We start from the raw sequence: 22,819 nt of genomic DNA on the forward strand, positions 1-22,819 counted from the left end.
AAAACTTTTAATAACCTTTATATTTTAAAAAGAATACAAAACTATTGTACTTTGCAAAACTATTACAATAGGAGAATAATCATAGTAATCAAATATGATTATTGATGATGATTTATTTCATTTATTTAAAACATTTATGTAGCCACCCATCTTTCAACCAATTCTGGGTGGTTCCCACTCAAAATTAAAAGGCATATAACATCATTTTAAATCATAAAACTCAACTGATTAAACATTAAAAATATCAAAAACCTGACACCAATCTATTTTAATGTGTGATTATCTAGCCTTTTCCCAATGCTTGGGGGATAAGCCAGGCCTTTTGCACAGAACATAAAGGCCAAGCCTTAAGAACAAATGCAAGCCGAGAAGTCCCCTGCCTCTGCAAAGAAGCCAAAGAAACAGTGGACAACTTGGGTCAGCTGTTGCAAGAGGTTCACACAGACTGATCTCAAACAACAGCACAACAAAGTAGCAACAATGGCACATTGGAAGATCTGCAAGAAATATCCTTTGCCTGCAAGCAAAAACTGGTGAGACCATAAAATAGAGAAAGTCATCGGAAGTGAAGAAGCTAAAGCACCCTGGGACTTTAGAATTCAAACAGACAAGCACCTGCCACAAATCACTGCCGATAAGAAAGACAAAAATGTCTGGATAGTGAATGTAGCAATACTCGAAGACAGCATTATAGAAGAAATAAATCTAATAATAATAGCAATAAAAACATCTCATATATATGATGATCATATTTCGAGGAAGGGCTAGAATAGCTCCCTTCAGTTGGAACTGTGTTTTTCTTAACCCCAACAACTAACTAACTGGTGATCCCTAGATCTGAAGAAATGCTCTACTGGAAAAAAAAAAGTTCCTTAGTTATTATTTCCTTTGACGTTGCTTTTTTCTACACAGAGGGAATGAGATAAAGATTCTGATGAAAGATCAAAATAAGTTAAGATTCAGAAATTAGGATCTTGTTAATCCACTTTGATGGGAGTTGCATTCAGACTTCCATCCTTCCGAGGTGGGTAAAATGAGGACCCAGATTTTTGGCGGCCATATGCTGACTGTAAACCCCTTAGACAGGGCTTTAAAGCCCTGTGAAGTGGTATATAAGTCTGCTATTGCTCTCTCTAGGACCATAGGTTTTTCACTCTTACCCCACTGAATTTTGACATTTTTAAAAAAAGGAAACACATGTTCTTTGTTGTTTTACCTTTCTGGCTTTCCACAGCTTTTAAGCTCCATGCTTTCTGCATCTGCCCCAGTAAACACAACACCAACCCTAAAATTCAAAAGAAAGTGAAAGAAGGAGACAGCCTTATGGAAATTAAAAACAATGTCTTAGATAGAAAAGTAACATTGCTAACCATTATCCATGCACAGCTTTTAAATACTTTTAGAAAGAATAATTGTTTCATGAATGTGCTTTTAGGATTCATAATAGACTCCTGTTTAAGGATGTTTGAACTTAACTGTAATAAGCTGTATTAAAGCCAGTGGATTTAATCAAAAATTAAACACATTTCAAAACTGACACCTAGACTCCAATCTATTTTTGCTAATCTCTATGCAGTTAGATTGAAGAACAAGAATTAAAAGGTATTCCATATAGATTTAGTTACGTTAGGAGAAGGAACAAGAGTGCACCGGTGCTGCAATGCAAAATCCGCTGCGCTCTGCAAATCAGCTGATGTTCGCCATCTTCTTCCCGCCACTGACAAGGCACACTAAGGCCTGTCCCTATGCAAGGCAAGTACTGGAGGTCCTAGGCCAGTGATGGCTAACTTTTTCCGGACCAAGTGACCAAAGCGTGCACTTGTGCCCAAATCTCCAAAATGCAAAGTGTATGCACAGCCCCACACATACAAGTGTGCCCCATGCACGCCCCACCCCTGCGCATGTGCAGCAGAGACCCGACGACCAGATGGCTGGTGGGAGGTGCACGCGCATGTCCAATGGAGCTAAACTAGGGCAACAGCTTGTGTGCCCAGAGAGGGCGCTATATGACACCTGTGGCACGCATGCCATAGGTTCGCCATCACGAGCCTTCCATAGGAAGGTCTTCTTCCAGAGGCCACACACTCTGTTCTCCAAATTACAGGCGCCATCCTTGTGATGTTTTGGAAAGTATCAGAATTTTTCTAAAGGCCTTCTGAAGCATTGGAGAATAGTAGGTGGAGCCTTCTTGCAAGGTTTCAAGAGGCTTCAGAAGCCTCCTGAAGCATGACAAAAACAGTATGCGCAATTTTGGGAGGGTCTTTCTCTCAAGGAATTGTTGATGTATACTGTGTAGGTATCTGCTGTGGATCCTTTATTTGAATTTCTACACTAAGCAGGGACTCTATGGCTTAAATGGCATTCTCAGTTTGACATTTCTATATCCCTTCTGATTCTCAATCATGTCAATCAATGATTCTCAATCAGTAAATCACACCGGGAGTGATCAGTGGAAAAAGGAGAAAGGGCCAACCTAGCATCTGCTGGCTGGACATTATAAGAGATTACACCGGGATGACCATGGTGGATCTAAAGGAGAAGGTGCAAGTCAGAGGGATATGGAGAATGCCGATTCATAAAGTGGCCGAGGGACAGACCCAGCTCATTGGCTGACAGTGATGTCTGATTCTCAAGAGCCTGCAATTCTGCAATACTTTGGCTGCAGTTCAGTTGAGACTCATCAGCTGAATGTATTAACTGGAAGAGTGAGGCAGGGTAACTGTAGCAGAAGGCCCAGAGATAATCAGTTTGGTATTATGGCTTTTACTTTGCTAACCAATCATGGCATTCATATTACAAACACCAATGCAACGCCCTCCTCCCTGTTATTCTCAAAGTCATACAAGAGCACATCTGGTAAGAGTTAAAGAAAGGCTCACAGCTCTTGGACTTCTCCTTGCTTGCTGCCCCAACTGGACTCCAGACAAAGACTTCTCCATTTATAAGGCCATGCAGAGCCTGGCCTTACAATCCTTACCTGCGAGCAGCTTCAACTAAAGCTTTTTCATCTGGGGACGAGGCGTAGTACTCCAATTCAGAGGGTATGCCATTGCTACGCCACGGGCTGTCACAAATGCCATCAGTTTGGTCATTATTAATCTGCACTGTATGACAGAGACAAAGAGCTTTCAGGAAGAGTTCTTCCTCATGTGTCTGTTAAAAAAAATTAAAGAAAAACACTTCGATGAATCTGATTTATTAATTTTAACTTTCTCCTATGAAGCAAATGTCTACCAGTTATGTTTAGTCACAAGAATGTAAGCCCGTGTATTTCCATAGTGAACATCTGACCTATCGTAGCTGGAGGACTGTTCAGTCCTTTGGACAGCATAAAAAACAGTTCTTGATTTTTAGTTAAGAGAAAACAACAACAACACACAATACTGTCCAAAGACTGAACAAGGTCTTGCAGTGTTTTATATGAAATCTCTGGACAAGGATTTTACATATTTCACGAATGGTCCTATCTACAAGTTTATTAAAATAGTTATTTTTTTATTAACAATTAAAAGTCTACAGATAGCCCTCAACTTATAAAGGTAAATGAGACCGCAACTTCAGTCATAAGTTGTGATGGTCATAAAGCAGGTCATTACATTACTGTGTCCGATTTTACAAGCCTGTGTGTGTGTGTGTGTGTGTGTGTGTGTGTGTTACAGTCGTTAAGCAAAGGTGATATCTGTAAAGCAAATGTAACGGTTGTAAAGTGAGCTCACTCTTCGCTATAGGGAATTTGGTAAATAAATGCCAGTTTCTGGAAAAACATTGTAAACTGTAAAAGGTAAAGATTTCCCTCCAACATATGTGCTTCCCGACTCTAGGGGTTGCTGCTCATCTCAATTTCAAAGCTAGCGCTGTCCGAAGGCGTCTCTGTGGACCTTTCTGATCGAAAAGCTCAGCTTCTTAGCCACTGAGCCACCACATCCTTATTGTAAACTGTGGGATGTTGGAAATGGCTATAAATGTGGGTTGCTTACTAAATGTCCCAAATGTGGTCATTTGATAATGAGGGAGGAGGGAAAGGTGGATGGTGAAACTTCAAATTCAATTTGTAAATTCCTTTTTTAGAGTCTGTTGTAACTTTGCTGATAAGTCAAGAACTACCGTATTTTTCGGAATATAAGATGCACTGGAGTATAAGATGCACTGGAATATATGACGCAGCAAGGTTTTGAAGAGGCAAATGTAAAAAAAAGTTTTTGCACTCTGCAAACCTCCCAAAAACGGCCCGTTTTTCACAAAAACGGCCCCATTTTCCCCCCCAACAAAAGGCATTAGGAAGCTTATAGAGTGCTCCTGGGGGCTGGGGCAAAACTGAGCAAAAAATGGGCTGTTTTATGCTCATTTGTGCCCTCCCCAGCCCTCAGGAACTCTCTGAAAGCCTCCTACAAGCTATGCACGGCCATTTTGGTGAAGGGGGCGAGGTTTCAGGAGGCAAAAAATGCTGTATTCAGTGTATAAGACGCACCCAGATTTTCAGCCTCTTTTTTGAGGGAAAAAGGTACGTCTTATACTCCGAAAAATATGGTACTTGTATATAGACTATCTACCAGGTGTTTTGTCTTATTTCATGCAGAATCTAAACATGGGCTTTATATAATGAACATGTTATTGTACATATAGATATTACATATGTATGAAGTCTAGTTTGTCAAACTTATTTCTTCTTCATTTTATAATCCAAGAGACAGAATTAAGAGTACCCAATCACACATAATCTTCCCAGCCATAGGCGTTTTTATGTAATAAATTTAAATTTTGAATATGTTTAATTTTAATTCCGTTAAAAGGTATTAGATACAGCCAGGCAAGATAAAATTTGTATTCTTAAAAAAACTATTAAATTCATATCCTGCCTTTATTTTGTGCATCTTAAAACAGTGTACATAATTCTTGCACCTGCTGGTCAAAAGATTAAATAGTTCTCCTACGTCAAGATCATTCTGAATTTCTTTCCCTCGAAATATAGAGGCTTCAGTTAGAAGAGTATTAGTAATGAATTACACTAACTGTTCTAAATCTGCATTAGCACTACTGCCATTACCATTCTGAATCTGACAGAATAAAAACCGATTTTTTAAAAATAATGTTGGAGATGGGTATTGAAAGTAGTTCCTTTGGATAATTGATACATTATACTGAAGCACTAATAAGGATCAATGGATCAATTTTAAATATAGGATTCCAAACACTGATGCTCTCACTCAATTAGTACAGAATATTAGGAAAAATAAGAACATTAACACACACAAAAATGGAGCATAATGCAACTGATCTCTTTGCAGATAATATACTAATTTTTCTTAGAAACCTAAATATTAACAGATCTTGCAGCCAGAAATAAAAGAAATTTTGTACATTGGAACTTTTAGAAGTTACTTTTGAAAAACACTCATAAAAAGAGCTTCAAGAAGGATCTCAACTTTAGAGTATAGGAAGCTCAAAATTAATTTCAAGAAATTAATTTTAGAAAGAACTTACAAGACTGGGCTGTACTCCATCTGGAAAGTCTTCTATCAATCCCTCGGGAACTAATCTGCAATTGATTTCTTGGTATTTGAGACCATTAATGGAACATTCCCGAAACTGCATCACATTTTCTGTCAGTGTGCCAGTTTTATCTGTAAATACATACTCCACCTACAGTAAGTTAAGAAGTTACATCAGTCAAAGAAATTTAATTTAAAAAAGGCAGCAAATCTCCTTCATACCCGCTAGTGCAGGGGTATCAAACTCAAAGCCCGAGGGCTGGATTCAGCAAATGGGGTGCTTGGATCTGGCCCGTGGGGCTGCCCTGGAAACAACGAAGGACGGCCCGTGGTACTCTGCCAGCAAAAATGGTGGCAGAGGGTTGCAGGCTGCTGCAGCTGAAAACAGAGCTCGGGAGCCCATTTTCACTGGCAGAAGGTTCGAGCTACCACAGGGGCCCCTGACATGAGTGAGGTCAAGCTGGCCATGGCCACTGCAGGCTCCCCAAGGTCAAACACAACCCTGATGTAGCCCTCAATGTAATCGAGTTTGACACCCCTGCACTAGTGGGACATTCATACATTCTGCACATGCTGGATGCTGCACTCAGTTCAGACTTGTGCACATTTATGGTGCTTATTTGAAATAGGTGTAATGGATTTATTTATATATACATGGAAAATAAGTATTAAATGATCGTTTCTAATAATTACACAATGTACCCTCCAGGGCAGCAAAGCTCATTTATATATATATATATATATATATATATAAAAATGAGCTTTGCTGCCCTGGAGGGTACATTGTATATATATATATATATATATATATATATATATATATATATATATATATATATATATATATATATATATATTCGTAGATTTTCACGGTTACAGGTATGCAGCTCTTGACATATTCGGGTCTTTTCCCGTGTAAGATTGAGAATATCTTGGCGACGTTCCAACAAGGTCCCACTCGCCATGTTCAGGCTGGTGCCGTCGCCAAGATACTCTCAATCTTACACGGGAAAAGACCCAAATACGCCAAGACCTGTGTGTATGTGTATATATATCTATATCTATATATATATTTAGTGTCACAATCCCTGGTATGCCCAAATATGGGAGGAAGTCTACTGCTTCCTTTCTCTGTCTATCGGCTCATCACAAGAGACCATCCAGACAGAAACCCAATATTTTTACTGTTGCCTTTGTTACATTTGTGTTGCATTTGTGCTGATAAATAAATAAAGGAAGACTAGTATAGATCTATTTCAAGCTATTTAGCTCTCATCAGCTAGCCATACCCTTACTGGGATTTGAACCTGGGCTGTATTACATACTAGGCAGTTGTATTAGCCATTAAGCCATTAATATATATAAATAAAATACATTGGGAATATTAACTGTGTAAAAGAACAAGTATGAATTTAATCACTTTTAATTAATTAAATCAAATCTAGTTCCTCTTGTTTCAAAAACTACTTTGAATTATTTTATACCTGTCCCAGTTCTTCATTCAGGTCTGATGTATTTACTTGAGCTTTTTCATTTGTTTCTTCATGATAGAGATCAAGGTCCCAACCAATAAAAAAAGACCCAAGAAATTTCTGCATCTCCACAGTCACATAAAGTGAAATGGGTATAATGAAGTTGTAAAGTACCAGGAAAGCAAGAAAATCTGAAATGAACCTCAAGATCTAAAAGAAGAAAGGAAACAGTATTATTAAACTTAAAAAAAAAAAGACAGAAAGCATTTGAGAACAAGATTATAGCAGATACCACCAAAATACAATGATGTAGAACAGTGATATTGATATAGTGAGGGCATAGTTTGTAATAGCCCAACCACAGGTAGTCTGCCAGTTAATATATAAAGATGGGTTTTCTTTGCGTAGAAGTTTTATTTCTTCTTCTTGATTGGCACGAGAACGTAAGAAACAACTTCTAAGGATGAGGTTTTTTTTACCAGCATCCCTGTAAGTAGATGAGTTAGTCACATATATCAATAATTAAAAGCTAATTCTTGTTTCCCTTTAGTTATTTTTATTATTCAAATTGAAACTTTCACATCATGCTATCAAAATGAGGGAAAGCACCTAAATCAAGCATATCATTTACATTTTACCTTACTGCTGTTTCTTTCACGATCAGTTTGTTGGTTATACCAAGGTTCATTCCATTTCTCTTCAGACTGCCAGGCATACTTCAGTATTGTACTTATGACAGCTTCACAAAGGAGGATTATTAGGTAGATAATCAAAAAAGAATTCATAGACCTGGAGGGCAAAAGTGAGAGACAATTTAATACCTAAATGCCACTGAATTAAAATTGTCCTATGGGGGGAAAATAGATGAGCATTGAAGACAAAGGGAGCTCTGGACAATTCAAAGATATTTGCACATTACTTCAAAAAACCACAGCAACAATAATTCTAAAATCTTTGGGCTTTATTCAGCCAATTTGAACTTAGCGTATGGGGGAGGGTAGAGATCCAAAAAGGAAATGTTTTGTACAATCATATGGCTGGAGATGACATTAGAGGTGATCTAGTTCAAACCACTTCCTGGTGTAGGAGTCCTACTACTACCCTGGACCGATGGTTGTCCCATCTTTTCTTGAAAACCACCAGTTCTGCTTTTTCTGTCTAATCCCATGGTTGCAAACAGAAGAAAAAAAAGTTCTTCTCTATTAAAGGCAGAAGATGGAAAATCACGAGAAGTTTCGTGTTTCAAGAAATGGTAGGACAAGATTTGGGGAAAAGGTACTTTGGGGTATGTTGTAACTTTGAAATATGCTGAACGCTTGGTCGTAAGTCAAGGACTATCTTTTTGTCATCTAAGGACTACCAAACCAAAGTTATGTTTCTTCCAAAAGTAGTTACTTTACTGTTTGTGATCAAATAAGTTTAACCCGGAACAGGGTTCTTATTTGCTATATATCTGTCTCATCCCTTTTCCACTGAGCTCAAATTACCACTTCATTAGAAGTGAAGCAAAGTAGTGTGATGAGATTCCAACGGATATAATTAAGAAAATATTAGAATGTGCAAAAATGGATAGACTAACACTTACTATCAAAGATAAAGAAGAAACTAAGACATGGATGGCTAGACAATAACAACAGGAGTTAGAAAGAAATGGACATAAAAAGGATAAATGTTACCGGTAAAATGGTAATTTGTTAAAATGGACAAACAAAATATTATTGTCACTACAGTATTAACTTTATTGTGATACATGTTATTGTAAACACTCTGATTATGATTGCCTAAAAATAATTGTACCCAGACAACACACTGCTCGATTGAAATGGAATTTTTATATATTATGCTAATAAAACAATTAAAACTAAAAAATAAGAAGAAGTGAAGCAAAATAAAACACTCAAGGGCAAACCGATATGCAGAATGGATTGAGTATCACCAGGGATCTGCTTTGTCACATGCTGATAGCCTATCAAATTATTTCTCAAAAAACTCTATCAGAAGGGGGTTTAATTTGACTACATCCCATATCACCTGCTGATTTATTTCCAAGTTATCTTGAAGAACAAAGTCCACATTCAATATGTTTGAATATTCCAAAAGCAAATATTAATTTTGCTAAACTAGAACATGTGAACATTTATTAGCCTGATAATAAATACTTAGCAAATGGTTCAAGCACAGAGATGTTCAAATTTTTTTAAAAAACATATTCCTTTGTTTTTAACAGTATATTTTGTATTGTTTAGTTTAGCTTTTAAAATTATTGTTTGTATTCCACCCTGCTAGTCTATGACCATAATAAATATCTGAACTGTTCCCTTGTATCCTATGCTACCCTTACTCTGAATTACTCTTGTTTTACAGTTTTAGTTAATACATTAATCTTTAATGGACCAAAATACTGCCAACCACGTACTTCTCTACTGCTGATCGTTTCTGTGATTTGCTCTTATAATTCAATGCCATCTTTGACTCCATTCCTGTATACACAGCAACACCTATAAAAAAGTAAAAGAACATTCAGCATGGCAGCAAGACTGTGTTAATACCTGAGGTTTGTTCACTTCCCTTTCTTTCGAGGAGCCAGACACAGATGGCTTCCTTCAATTTCTGGCTGGTCACTGTTGGGTTTCCAAATCTACTCTATGATTGCAGTGACAGTTTTTTAAAAAAATTCACGCTGTGATTTTTTAAAGTGACTAGCTGATAGCCGGGCGTTGCCGGGCATTTATTTATAGGGGCAAAATGTCCAGACCAAACGTAATTTCTAATGTTGGATTTTCCCCCTTACCAGAGGGAGCCCCCTTGTGGAGTACTGTTATGCCATTACCATGGCAACTGCACTATGCTGTACAGTAGAAGCCATTTGAAGGCACAACAGGTTGTATCTTAACAGAACAGACACCCCAAGGGGTGTTAGGGGTGTCTTATCCCCACAGTATTTTTTTCCAGAAATTAAGTCATCCGTGTATCAGGTTTAGTTGAAATTGGCATTCCAGAGTTATGCTGGAACATACACACACACAGCCATTTTTATATACATAGATGAGGTTTTATTTTCAGATTTTAAAACTGGAACGATATTCTAACCAAATCAAGTGGACCTGGAGGCAACAGATAAAATTTTTTACAGCAGAAAGCTTAAGTGGTCTGGGACTGAAAGCATCAATAGAAGTTAAAATGGTGAATGAAGGACATAGAATCCAGGTTTTTCTGGTTGCACCAGAATCAACTACAGCTAGTCTACCACTTATGACCACAACTGAGCCCACATTTTATGTTGCTGAGATATTTGTTAAGTGAGTTTTACCTCATTTTACAACTTTTCTTGCCACATTTGTTAAGTGAATCATTGCAGTTGTTAAGTGAGTCTGGCTTCCCCATTGACAGCTTGTCAAAAGGTCGCAATAGGGGATCATGTGACCCTGGGTCACTGCAACCGTCATAAATATGAGTCAGTTGCCAAGTGTTTAAATTTTGATCATGTGATGATGGGGATGCTTCAATGGTCGTAAGTGTTAAAACGGTCATAAGTCACTTTTTTCAATGCTGTTGTAATTTTGAAGGGATACTGTTGCAAGTTGAAGACTAACTGTATTTCTAGGTGAAAGTTATTACAATCAACATGACACTCTTCCTCTTAATTAGGAAAACTATCCTAACTTGGATGATATGGCAGGGATAGCTAACTCTAAAAGGATGCTATGCAATTTCATCCATTCAAAAAATATTAACACCAAGTTAGTGAAACCTGTATGTCACATACCAAAAATTTCTTTAGTGTTTTTCAACCTTGCTCCACGAAGTAGAAGACTTTCGGGTCCCAGTGGTCTGCAAAAGGAAGATCATTGTTTGTTCACATTGTTGGTTAAAGTGAGCCAGTCCCTGTTTCTCAGCCCTGGGAAGAAGGCAATGGCAAACCGCTTCTGAAAGTCTGGCCAAGAAAACTGCAGGGACTAGTCCAGGCAAATCATCAGGCATCAAATACTGACTTGAAGGCGCGCGCGCACACACACACACACACACACACTGAGTAGGGCAGTTTGAAACAGCCATGCTGGCTAAGGAATGCTGGGAATTGGGAGTCCACAAGTCATAAAGGAGCCATAGTTCCCCAGCTCTGCTCTACCCCTCAATTCCCTAGAATGTAGCAATTTTATTGGGCCTATCAGTAGGCAACTTCCTAAAAAGGAAGAAATAAATTCGTAGAATGGTGTCAATGACACTTAATTAATCTACATGTATAGTCTAGAGACACCGTGAACAGTGTGTCATGTAATGACCATCTCATTCTATTTGTGAACTTCATGGAGGCATCACCAGGTCATAAGACACAACAGATGTTATACAAGTCCTTTTTTTTCAGTCCAGTAAGGCTGCCAAGATTTCTTTAAAAAAAAAAAAAATTCTGTTGTGCTATTTAAGAATGAAACTAAACAACAACAATCAAAGTTAAACATTTTACACGTAATTCAAAAATCCCTTTAGTGTTTCAGGACATTTGATATTGTTATTCATGTTGCTTAGCTACTGCTTGCTTGGCTGTTTTTCACCACAACTCCTTCTCCAAGGAGTTCTGGATTCATCTGAATATGCCACGTAAGTACAACTCCCTCATCCCACAAGCAAGCGATACTTGAATTCCCCTTTACAGAGAAGATACTTGATTTATGAACTGCTTTGTTGTTCTCGGTGATAATTTCAACTCCACCTATTTCTCTTAAGGTTTTCTACAACGACTAGAACCCTCTGACCAGATTAATTCTTATGGTATTTATAGAGATGTTTACAAAGGGTCATGAGGGTCAATGAGAAAAGACCCTGAATCAAATAAAATTGTCTGCCATGCTGACCGAATGTTCAATTTTAAGACAAACCTGTTGGGCACCATTCATCTATTGTGGCTTGAAATGCTTACGTAATTATTAGAAGAAATATCACGTTTAACAGGTACATAAGCCTGGACTGGTCTATACCAATCCAGAATGTACTATTATAAAGAAAACTAGTTTTTACTGTTATTTTGATATAACAACAACAACAACAACAACAACTTGCTGTATGAATTAGTCCAAATTGGTCAAACTAGTAACTGGCAGTTCACAGCATCACCCAAACCAGGAAGGAATAATAGCTTGTAACCATAAATTACAATAGCTTGCAATAGCTTGTACTCCTCACAGTTTAAGATATTTCCACTACAACTTATTATTTAGGCAGAAGTAGTTCTTTAAAAGCATTCTAGCAAAAAACCCAACAACCTAGATTAACAGAACAGGGCAACAAAAACACAAGGAAGCAGAAGGATCACAAAAGTAGTGTAGGAACATCTGGTCAGTGTGCTTAATCTTCCCTGTGCCTGATGCTTACAAATGCATTTTATTTCATTTCATTCATTGGATTGCCCGGATATAGAATTGACCACAAATCACATTCACCAAAAGTAAAGGCATTTGGCTTACCGTACTATTTCCTCAATTTGATGACTTATGGTTATACGCCCAACAAATCTACAAAACAATTTGAATGTGTTAGGATTCAAAAATAAATAAATGCAAGGACACATTAATTTTTCAAAATGCTATTAAATCCTGACCATTAACAGCGTAGGAGATGAGTTAAAGAAACTGACCTGGTTTGCATGTAATGGTAAGCCCAATTCCTGGCATGCCATGATCAACAAAGCCAGGAATCTGAAGCCAAGAACAAACCAGGAAGCAACAATCAGAAATCCCAGTTCAGACATAAGTGCTAAACAAACCACAGGTGGAGGCTTCCTGGTTAGCTAAATTCAAAGCCACATTCTTTTAACTTTCTTCCATTTCAATACAACAATTTAACATAGGACCTTTCCTTATGTTTAGATATAAAATATAAAATAATACAGGTAGTCTCTCGATTGTACCCAAACTTTCTGTTGCTAAGCAAGACAATTGTTAAGTGAATTCTGCCTGATTTTGTGACCTTTTTTGCTAGTGTTAAGCAAATCATTGCAGCTGTTAAATCAGTAACACAGTTGTTAAGTGAAACTGGCTTCCCCATTGAATTGGCTTGTCAAAAGATCGCAAAAGGTGATCAACATGATCCTGGGATGCGTCAACTGTCATAAATCTGGGCATCCAAATTTTGATCACGTGATTGTGAGGATGCTGCAATGATTGTAAGTTTGAAATATGGACCTAAGTCACTTTTTTCAGTGTCATTGTATCTTCGAACGGTCACAAAGTGAAAGGTTGTAAGTCGAGGACTACCTGTTACAGCTTTCTATAGCAAATCTGCATTGTCTTGAAGAGCTGTTGGCTGAACTCTCAGTGTTAGGATGACAGAGAATCAAATGCTTCATCCTGTTTTTTTTAACTAGGAAGTGGGGACTGAATGCTTTAACACTGGGAGAATTTCCAAACTCAGGGAAGCTCCCAAATGAAATTAATAGAGCATTCCCAGTAAGTCATGCCCTTGTTTTTTCTAAGGCACATAAGGCATTTAAGTTCATGACTCCATCACAAGAATTTCCAAGAGCAGTTTCGGCCTAATTTTTAATAGCCATCACTTCTTTTTCCAAATTCTTTTTTAAAAAAAGGACAGTAATAAAAAACGGAAACCTGTAAAGATCTGCTTCTGGTTGCTGGCATTCAATAACAGCTACAAGTTTGTCGAGATTGGCAACTGACTGCAACACAGCAGTTTCTGGGACTGCAATGTGTGTCTAAAAAAAAAAGGCAAAAAAAGCAATGATTTGACAACTCTTGGTTAATGTATTCCACAGATCCCCAAGGCCCAAAACCTCAAAGGCCCCCAAACCCCTTGTGAGCTCTTACAACTGCATTCCTAATTTGCCAGTAAGTTGTCAGTATTATAGAAATGTTGAGTAAAAACAAGCCACAATTTGGTAAACTGATCATCTGTCAATAGGAAAATGATACATTTCTTCCATCTGGTGTGGTGTTCATAAATTTCAATCCTGACAAAATGATGTGCGAGGGTTCTTTGTTCATCCTAAGGAATGTAAGACTCCTTTCACATGATGATCAGCACTTGACAAATAGTAGGGGGGAAAACCTCAGATCATAAATTGGATGGCGCTTGTAGAATGTTTATTAAAAGGGGGGAAATAGTTGGGAGAAATATTAAGATATACAAATGCGAGTAAAAAAAGATTGTGGGTAGTATATGGTCTGATACAAGAAATAAATAGGTGAAAGTAAATAACCAATGAGAAAAATATATATTGAGGTGGGGATTTGGTCACCTAGAAAGAATTAATGAGCATTAAATGCCAAGACAAATAAAGAAAGGAAGCATGAATGGCTTTAGCAGAAAAGGAAAAAAGAAAGCTCCTACTGCTGGCTATTTTGGACTGGTATAAAAACCTTTCAGATTCAAAATATCTTAAACTATAATGTCCTATGTTGAACTCAACATTTTACTTAAATAGAAACAGGTATTTCAAGCTCAAATATTTTAAATTTGAAACATTTTGTGCACCTTACTGTCTTATTATAGCAGCCGACAAAATAAGACAAAAATTGGGCAATCTAGAGGAAAATAACATAGAAAACAGAAAGTATTTGTCCTTAAAGAGCTTTCTAGCAAATTTTTATCCTTTTTGTTTACATTTGCTACTCACTTCTTTATAATCAGAGCTACACAACACATTCCAATTAATTATATTAACTGTGCCAAAGAAACTCACGCTAATATTTTTCCTTAAATTCATAAAAATGAATACAGCCATAACAACATGGCCTTTGGCTATTAACCCCCCCCCCAAAAAAAAGCTTTGATATGAACCCAACAAAATTAAAACAAAATGTAACACTCTTTTTTACATAAACATATCAAAATACCCCAGCCACAATTTCAAAAAATAAAAAAAAATGAATCAATTTTAACAGTATGGACGCAGACCTTAAGATTAGTTTCTCCATCCAAACTTGCAGTCGTAACATAGCAACAGCCATGTTCTCTATCAGAGGAGAGAAGTACGAGATCAGCAGGGAAAGTTTCATCTTTGGCTACTCTCACAATATCTCCTACCTGGGGAGACAGGAGGAAGCATGGAAAAACTGATTTGCAAAATTACTGGATTAAAATAGTTCAACGAAATGTTATTAAAGTGATGGCTAACCTTTTTGGTGCCCAGTGCCCAAAGCGCACGTGCGCAACCCCAAAATGCAATGTGCGTGCCACATGCACATGTGCCCAGCCCCCATGCATGTGGTCCCTTGCACATGCACCCCCTCTGCCCATTTTTGTCTTTCAGGTTGGTGCAGAAGGTCTTCCAGGCCCAAAACGGGGAAGCATGCACATGCACACAATGTGTGCAAAGCCCCAAAATGCAATGCAATTGCCCCCGCACATGTGCCCCACCCCACGTGCATGCACACACGTGCCCCCCACATGCGTCCCACCCCCACGGATGCATAGCAGAGACCCGAAAACCAGTTGGCTGCCGGGAGCTGCATGCGCGGTGGAGCTGCGCTGGGCTGGAGTGACAGCTGGTGTGCCCACAGGGAAGGCTCTGTGTGCCACTTGTGGCATATGTGCCATAGGTTTGGCATCACGGTGTTATTCAGTCTAATTAAATTCTTCGTAAAACTGAATACAAAGCCATAACTGTTTTGTTTCAAACCCACAATTACAGAAGGCAGACCCTCGTTTTATGCAAGGCACATACCCGAATGTTCTTTGATCTTGTTTTTACAAGGCCACCACTACGAACAACATACACTGGAGCTCCATTCACTTCATTGTCTGCTTTGTGCCGTAGCCAATCTTCATAACCCTGAAAAGATCAAAGGAAGTCACTAATATATCTTGCCTGCTGCTTGGCTGCTATCTCAAATTTTATCAGAGGATCAAACTAGGGCTGAAAAAAAATGGAATCTATATGGCTCATTTTCCCCAACCGCTTGCCCTTGAAAAACTCTGGACTAAAGACTCAATGTTCCTTAATGGGCCATACTGATTGAAACTACAACTTTTATCAGCTCCAAAAATTTGGAAGGGATCAGGTTGGGGGAGATGGAGCCAAGCCAGACAGTCGGCTTCTAACATGATATTCGTGCTACTTTAAATGAGGGAAACGACAACCTATATGTCTATTTTGTATAGACATGTATAGTAAGAGTGATAAATTTAAGCAAGTGTGCTAAAGGCAATTGTTCTGTCTGATCGGAGTTATGTTACAGAGAGGTTTCCAAAATAGATAAAGGTTGCCTGAGAAAACTTGCATGCATACCTCAAGAAAAGTCATGAGAAATGAGGGAAAAAATGCAATTGCATGATTGTTCCTACTCAGTTGAGAGTTGGGAGGCATATACATTTATTAAATGTATGATTGATTGCATAGTCAGCCAGATATTTAGACTGAATATGACATTTTTGTTCACCTATTAAGTCTTTCCCAATGAGGCAGGCAGATGATGTTTGATGATGTGAAAAGGTACTGTTACAGGATATAAGCTGTTCCATGTAAAGTTGCTTTTTGCAATTGACTGATAGTGATTTTTGTCAGTGTTGATGGTATTCAAGCGATGGTCCAGATACTTTGAAATTGTACCCAGGGCACATATTACATTGGTACTACCTTTGCTTTCTTTTGCCATGGTTTCTGTTCACATATTTTTATATTTTATGATTTTTCTCCAGATCTTTCTCTTCTATTCTGCTGCCTTCAGGCTTTGTAACGTTAACTCACCAGAGTTTTTTTTAATCTTTCTCATCAACAGTTGTTAAGTCTGGGGCATTGTGTGGCAGATGCTTGAATCCTTATGTCACAGAGCACTTTGGCTTCTTCATTTTCAATTACTTTGTCTATTTTGTGGTCCCACCAGTTCTTGCTAGCAGGCTAAGTAATAGAAAATGAAGAACTAAAGGGCTCCGAGCCTTTAGAATTCGAACAGATGTCTGCCACTCAACATATAAATTATGGTTGGTCAGCCAGATGTTTAGACTGGATTTAGCATTTTCCTCTACTTATCGGTCCCTCCCAAGGTCATGTTTGTAGAATGTTATGTTTATATAGGACACAGTACTGACAAAAGTAACAAAACAGAATTTCATCAGCTATAAAGAGGTAAAACTGAATGCTGGATAAAGATAATTTCATTTAAAGCAGACAGTGGAGGTTATATAATAAGTAAGAGCCAGCCTGTGCTGCTTCAGTGTATTATGCAGATTAGTTTTGAATTGTTGAAATGTTCTTTAAATAAACAAGTGAATAAATATGTTCTATCCACAGGTATTATGGAAGCACTGTGAGAAAATCAGGACCCATCAACTTCCAGGAGCCCAAATACTGTGAGGAATCTCTAGAAACAATTGCAGCATCTCTCATTATGTAAATCAATTTTTAGAAGACTCCTTTGCAAGATCTCATTCCTTTGAGATAGCAGAAAAAATGGTATTCATAATACAAACTCCACAACTATTATGTGTCATTATTATCCACGGAAGGCTTTACTGGATCATGAAAACATATGAAAGCAATCCCAGGCAAAAACATGTTTTGTGTTTTGTCTCCTAACAGCAAAATGTATTTTCTTATTTCAATTGATGCTCAAACCCTTCCAGAATACCGTTACATTTCAATGCAAGGAAAATGGAATAGCAATGATTTAAGGTACAAGGTATCTTTAGGGATAAAATAATTCAAGTTACTTTACTTTATTATCATTGCACCTCGTACAACGAAATTAAATGCCATCTTCAGTGTACAATATACATAAGAAAACAATAAAAATAAAACAAAAACAGACATCCTCAACTCAAGACCAATAAACTCAAACTCAATCCTTCACATTCTATACTATTGAATTATAACCCCTGATATTGCATTAATATTGCACTATTCTATAGAATTCAATATAGTTACTTTCTTCATAACACAGTTGGACCAAAAAGGTGAAAAGATCCACCCAAAATCCATATGATTCTTCATTAATGTATAACTATTCATGTTTAAAATGCAGAACGGTAGCATCAGACATTGTTCTGTACAAAAAGATCCCACTAAAAACACATTCTCAAATTAAGGTCCCTTTTAGTGTTTTAGTACTTAGTGTTTTGGAACCATGCCTTGCCTTCGTTGGCTTGGCTTCTGAAGAAATACACCATGTGCTGATATCGCTAAACACATTAGCAGATTGTCAACTAACACTGATGGCCCACTTTTAATTGCAGTTCTGTATCGAACATAATGTATATGTCTGTGCTAAGCAACAAAAATAAAAGGGCACATTTTCTTACCTGCTTTATGGCTGTCACAGTTATAACAAAAAACAATGGCAATCCACTAGTAATTGGACTAGTAGGAGTATCTATCATAAGCTGGAAGAGAAAACAGACAGAAAGAATATGCATACGAGTCAAATTTTGGAAAGTCTATGTTTGCATTTGTATGTTATATTCAGAAAACTGTAAATAGTGGTTTGTGGTTGCTACTATAACACTGCACACAGTATATACTACAATATTTTATTACTCTTTGGAAATGGTTTGTAGCTTCCAAAAATTACCAAAGCCAATCAGATGTTAGTGGATAGACTTTTGATGTTACTTATTTATACTGTATGTTGTAACAGAGTACAGCATTAACCATTTATTTTCGGTACTCAAGCTGCTTTTTCCTGCTGGGAGATCCTTGTGAGGTTCAGTATCCAGAATGTGTACGGGCTGCCTTGTGATGTGACGAAGCCTGCTGCTGATTGCACAGAGGGAGTCCTTAACTTATGACCATACCTGAACTCAGAATTATGGCTGTAAGTCATGCCGTTCGTTTAAGTGGGTCATCACCACCCAACTGTGCCCAATGTTATCATTTTTTAAACAGTTAAGTGAATCCATTTTAGCTGGAAATTGGATAATCTGGCAATAAATATAAATCACGAGCATGTGACACTGCAAACCGTCCTAATTGGGGGCTGGTTGCCTGGTACCCAAAATGCAGTCACATGACGTGTGTGTGTGTGTGTGCGCGCGCATGTGTGCGTGTGTCAAATGGAACTTTGAAACTGGTCATAAGTACCTTTTTGGGGGGCCTGTTATAACTTCAACGGTTGCTAAGAAACCAGTCATACGTCAAGGACTACCTATAAAGGACTTTAATGGCATTTGGAAAGCAGCCAGATTCTCACCGATTTTAAAATGGCCCAAAACTGAAAATGAACTTGGCAAAAATTTCCCTTCTATACCTGCCAGATTAAAAGATGCTTGTCGGCAAGCATACCAATGTGTTGTCAATAATGAAAAATACAGACTGTGCTAAGAATTGTTGCAAGATAGCATGTGGTAGAAGTTCAGCTGCAAGATCTTGGTTAAACACACAGTGTGAACACAGCATTCCACTCAAAGTAGAAATGAAAGAAGATTGTGTGCACTGTGACAAAACACAGATCTCTTGCATATGGACCAATCCTAAGCGTGTGTGTGTGTGTGTGTGTATAACGTATTCTATTAGGCAGCAGCTCTAAAGGCCAGTATCACCAATCAATCAGTCAATCAATCAAATTTATATGGCAGTCTATCTTACAGAAAATGATTCTGAGTGGTATACAATTGTCCAATAAGAGTAGATGTATAAAACAGTCATTATCTCAAAACATTATACTAATTTAAAAATTATTTTTTTAAAAAAACCTTAAAAAGAAAACTAAAACAGAAAAAGAAAATAATAGAGGGATGTCAATAATAACAGAGCCACCTCATGAGTTCACCCATTCCTTGGGGCCCCAAGGGCTGCTGACATAATCAGGTCTTGAGGGACCTTGGAAATCTCAGAAGTGATGAGGTTTCCCTTCTCAGTATAAACAGGATAGGGATTTTGAAGGGGATGCAAGCATTGTATTTCAAGCATGAGCAATCTTAAGATGCTGAGATGTGGCAGAATTGTGATAGAAAAAAAAATCAGAATTCTGTAGGCAATGTAATTTCCTGTGACATTCTATGGAAGTGTAAGTTTGAACACCGATGTTGGAAAAATATTTTGAGAGTAGCTTGTAATAACCAAGGAAGCAAATGGATCATCAAATAAATCAACCCAGAGTTCTCACTCAAGACACAACAGGCTCAAATGATCATACTCTGAACACGTATTGTGAAGAAGACTATAATGCTGGAAAAGGTAGAAGAGAGGAAGAATACCGAAGTGGATGGACTCAGTTACAGTGGCAAGAGGCGCTCTGTTGGAAGACCTAAAAGACCAGGTTAGGGATAGTTTGTCATGGAGAACATTTGTCCATGTGACTGCTGAGAAAGGGCATTGACCTAATGGCACATAATCAATCAATGCTGTGAATTGTATAAGATAATCCACAGAATATGTATACAGGTGACACATTAAAGAAAAGCTATTTGTCAACAGAAAGAGGAATTATGATAGAAAGCATAGCAAATTGTGTTGGAAGCAAAGAGGAGTACTTGAAGTTGTTAAAGGGCAACAGATCTTCATTTCTGAATAAGGTAACCTATTAATTATCCTTTGAAAGTTGGGTGATTTATGAAATATTGACTATAAAGGCTGCACAGCTATTAGTAGGTTGTTCTTTGTTTCTTAAATATTTGAGAAATGCTTCTATTCTAAAAACAATAGTATAAATAATTCCACTCTGATTTCATTGAAAGAGAGGTATAGTGAAATATAGAAATTCTAAACCATTTCATGGATAAATGTCTCATATGACCATTATATCACTATTGATACTTCTTTTATTCACATAGTAAATGTTGCAAATGAAACTGCTTTTCTGAATTTATTTCAGAGCGGAAATGTAAAGAGTTCAGCCAAAACAGTGATGAAGCTGGATGTAAAGAAGAAGAAAAAACCAAGCTAAAACATATACAAGCCTTACTGATTAATTGAGCTTGGTACTTAACAGTTAACATTTAAACACTGCTTAAAACCGTAGAACTTTTTTCTGCTAAATTTAGAATCCTTTCCATTGAGGTTTTTAGACAAAAGAAGCTTTATCACAACTTGTGAAATACGTAAGTGTAAATAGAGAAGAAAGACTAAGCAAAAATGAGTAACATCTATTTTCTGATTTCATTACCGTATGTACGGGAACATTGAATAATGAAAGGGGGAAAAAGCATGCAGTAGGTGACAGTCAGGTGATTTTTAACAGTTTTATTGCAACAGCCACAACATGGATTTCATTGCAATTTAGGCCTGAGGCAGCATTTGCAAAAGATATAAAATGTAATACATAAATGGAATTAAATACTACAGTGGTTGGTGTAATACAGTACACAGGATATACAGCATACAGAAAACACATCTGAAGAATACATTGTTCAGTCCATTCCTCAGAACAAGGTTTTGTACCACATTTAGAAGTTGAGAACTGCAATCTTGTCATATGCAGAAAGATTTAAGATAGATTTCCCCATGAAGTTCATAATTTCATATTTCCAGGGGGATTTTTTGAGAACCTGTTCTTTCGACAGGGTATAAATAAATCTCTTTTCCATCCTGTTAGCTTTGGACAACAATCAAGTCCATGGGTCAACTCTATGTGTCTCACCTGCTGTTACAATGTATTGATTGATTATGTGTCATTAAGGCATTGTGGACTCTTAGTGATCTCATGTGTGTGTGTGTGTGTGTGTGTATGCATATGCATATGCATATGCATATGCATATACATATACATACATACATACATACATACATACATACATATATATATATATATATAATTACAATATTTTAAATATCTGCTACCATCTTGTGATGGACGACAGCAAAAATCAATATAATCTCAATAGCACAAGGCCCAAACAATAGCTAAATTTCTGATTATAATACTGACCAGGTTCCAGGAAAGATGGAGGAAGCAAATGACCACCCATCGGACCGGTTAATAAATAGAAATATATCTTTGATGCTTAAATTCCTCCTGGAATTCACTCTCTGAGATTAAATATCAAATTAGGAAAGGTCTTTACTAGTGACTTTAGCTCAGGATTATGACAATATTGCTAATTCATATCCCCATGCATTTGCTTTGAAAAATTGAAGCTAACTAATATTTTACTCCTATCTTTGCTTAATTTGTAATCATATGTGGGACGGATTAAGAGAGGGTACGCAATCAGATGAAATGCCAATTTACAGGAAACCAGCTTTAAAAATATATTATGTATAATAGCTAAACTGCATCAACATTTTTAACATCCCTCTTTTAGCGTGAAGAAAACATATTAGTCACTAGGAATAAACCTTATGAAGCACATCAGCTAATGCCTTATGAAACCACAAAAATAACATGGATGAACATGTCAAGATAATGGCAGTACGGATATCACTAGACATAAATGAATTCTATCTCTGAGTAAGTCACTATTTGTTTCAAAAGTCAGAAAAATTAAGATTTATGTTTGGTTATATTCAACAGGATCTTTTATCAAATCCCTCATTTCAATTGCACATGTTTAAGTAGTGTTAAATTATCCAACTTACCTGAACCAAAAATATTATAAGAAAATAAAAATTGGCTACTCTTCTAAACTGTTCAAATAAATTTTTGGGCACGAAATTCCACACAGTATACTGCAAGAGAAAAAAAAAAGTTACATTTAAAAACTGAATTTCAACTTCAATCATTTTTGTAGAACTGTATTTTGCATTCAAAATTCTACAAGTTCTCTTTTAGAACATTCATATCAGCCAATTAAGTTCCATGTTTACCTTTATGTGTTAAATTTGCAACACAATACTGGTATTCATAAAGAAGAATTACCTGACATCTGATATTGGGTTTTCTACAATGTAAGAGATGCTATATTCATTTTGATTTTAATATAGGTTATCCTCAATTTACAACCACAATTGAGTCCAAAATTGCTAAGCAGGGC

General features: G+C 37.1%; 1 protein-coding gene across 4 annotated transcripts in view; it reads right to left on the bottom strand.

Annotated features, from left to right (window-relative positions):
- ATP11B (ATPase phospholipid transporting 11B (putative)) overlaps positions 1-22,819 on the bottom strand; it is a 97,999-nt gene that overhangs the window by 47,988 nt on the left and 27,192 nt on the right. For all 4 annotated transcript variants that reach the window (XM_087725186.1, XM_087725187.1, XM_087725185.1 and 1 more), the window contains exons 3-15: positions 22,425-22,514; positions 18,212-18,292; positions 15,639-15,746; positions 14,870-14,998; positions 13,564-13,667; positions 12,424-12,471; positions 10,728-10,792; positions 9,378-9,459; positions 7,600-7,750; positions 6,974-7,171; positions 5,482-5,640; positions 2,978-3,153; positions 1,217-1,285 (exon numbers count right to left, since the gene is read on the bottom strand). In XM_087725186.1, the coding sequence (XP_087581312.1) occupies positions 1,217-1,285; positions 2,978-3,153; positions 5,482-5,640; positions 6,974-7,171; positions 7,600-7,750; positions 9,378-9,459; positions 10,728-10,792; positions 12,424-12,471; positions 13,564-13,667; positions 14,870-14,998; positions 15,639-15,746; positions 18,212-18,292; positions 22,425-22,514 (1,460 nt within the window). The remainder of the gene's footprint in view (positions 1-1,216; positions 1,286-2,977; positions 3,154-5,481; positions 5,641-6,973; positions 7,172-7,599; positions 7,751-9,377; positions 9,460-10,727; positions 10,793-12,423; positions 12,472-13,563; positions 13,668-14,869; positions 14,999-15,638; positions 15,747-18,211; positions 18,293-22,424; positions 22,515-22,819) is intronic.

The sequence above is a fragment of the Thamnophis sirtalis genome, unplaced genomic scaffold (assembly GCF_051295495.1).
Source record: "Thamnophis sirtalis isolate CommonGarterSnake01/CBP01778 unplaced genomic scaffold, rThaSir2_p1.2 scaffold_11, whole genome shotgun sequence".
Taxonomy (NCBI): Eukaryota; Metazoa; Chordata; class Lepidosauria; order Squamata; family Natricidae; genus Thamnophis; species Thamnophis sirtalis.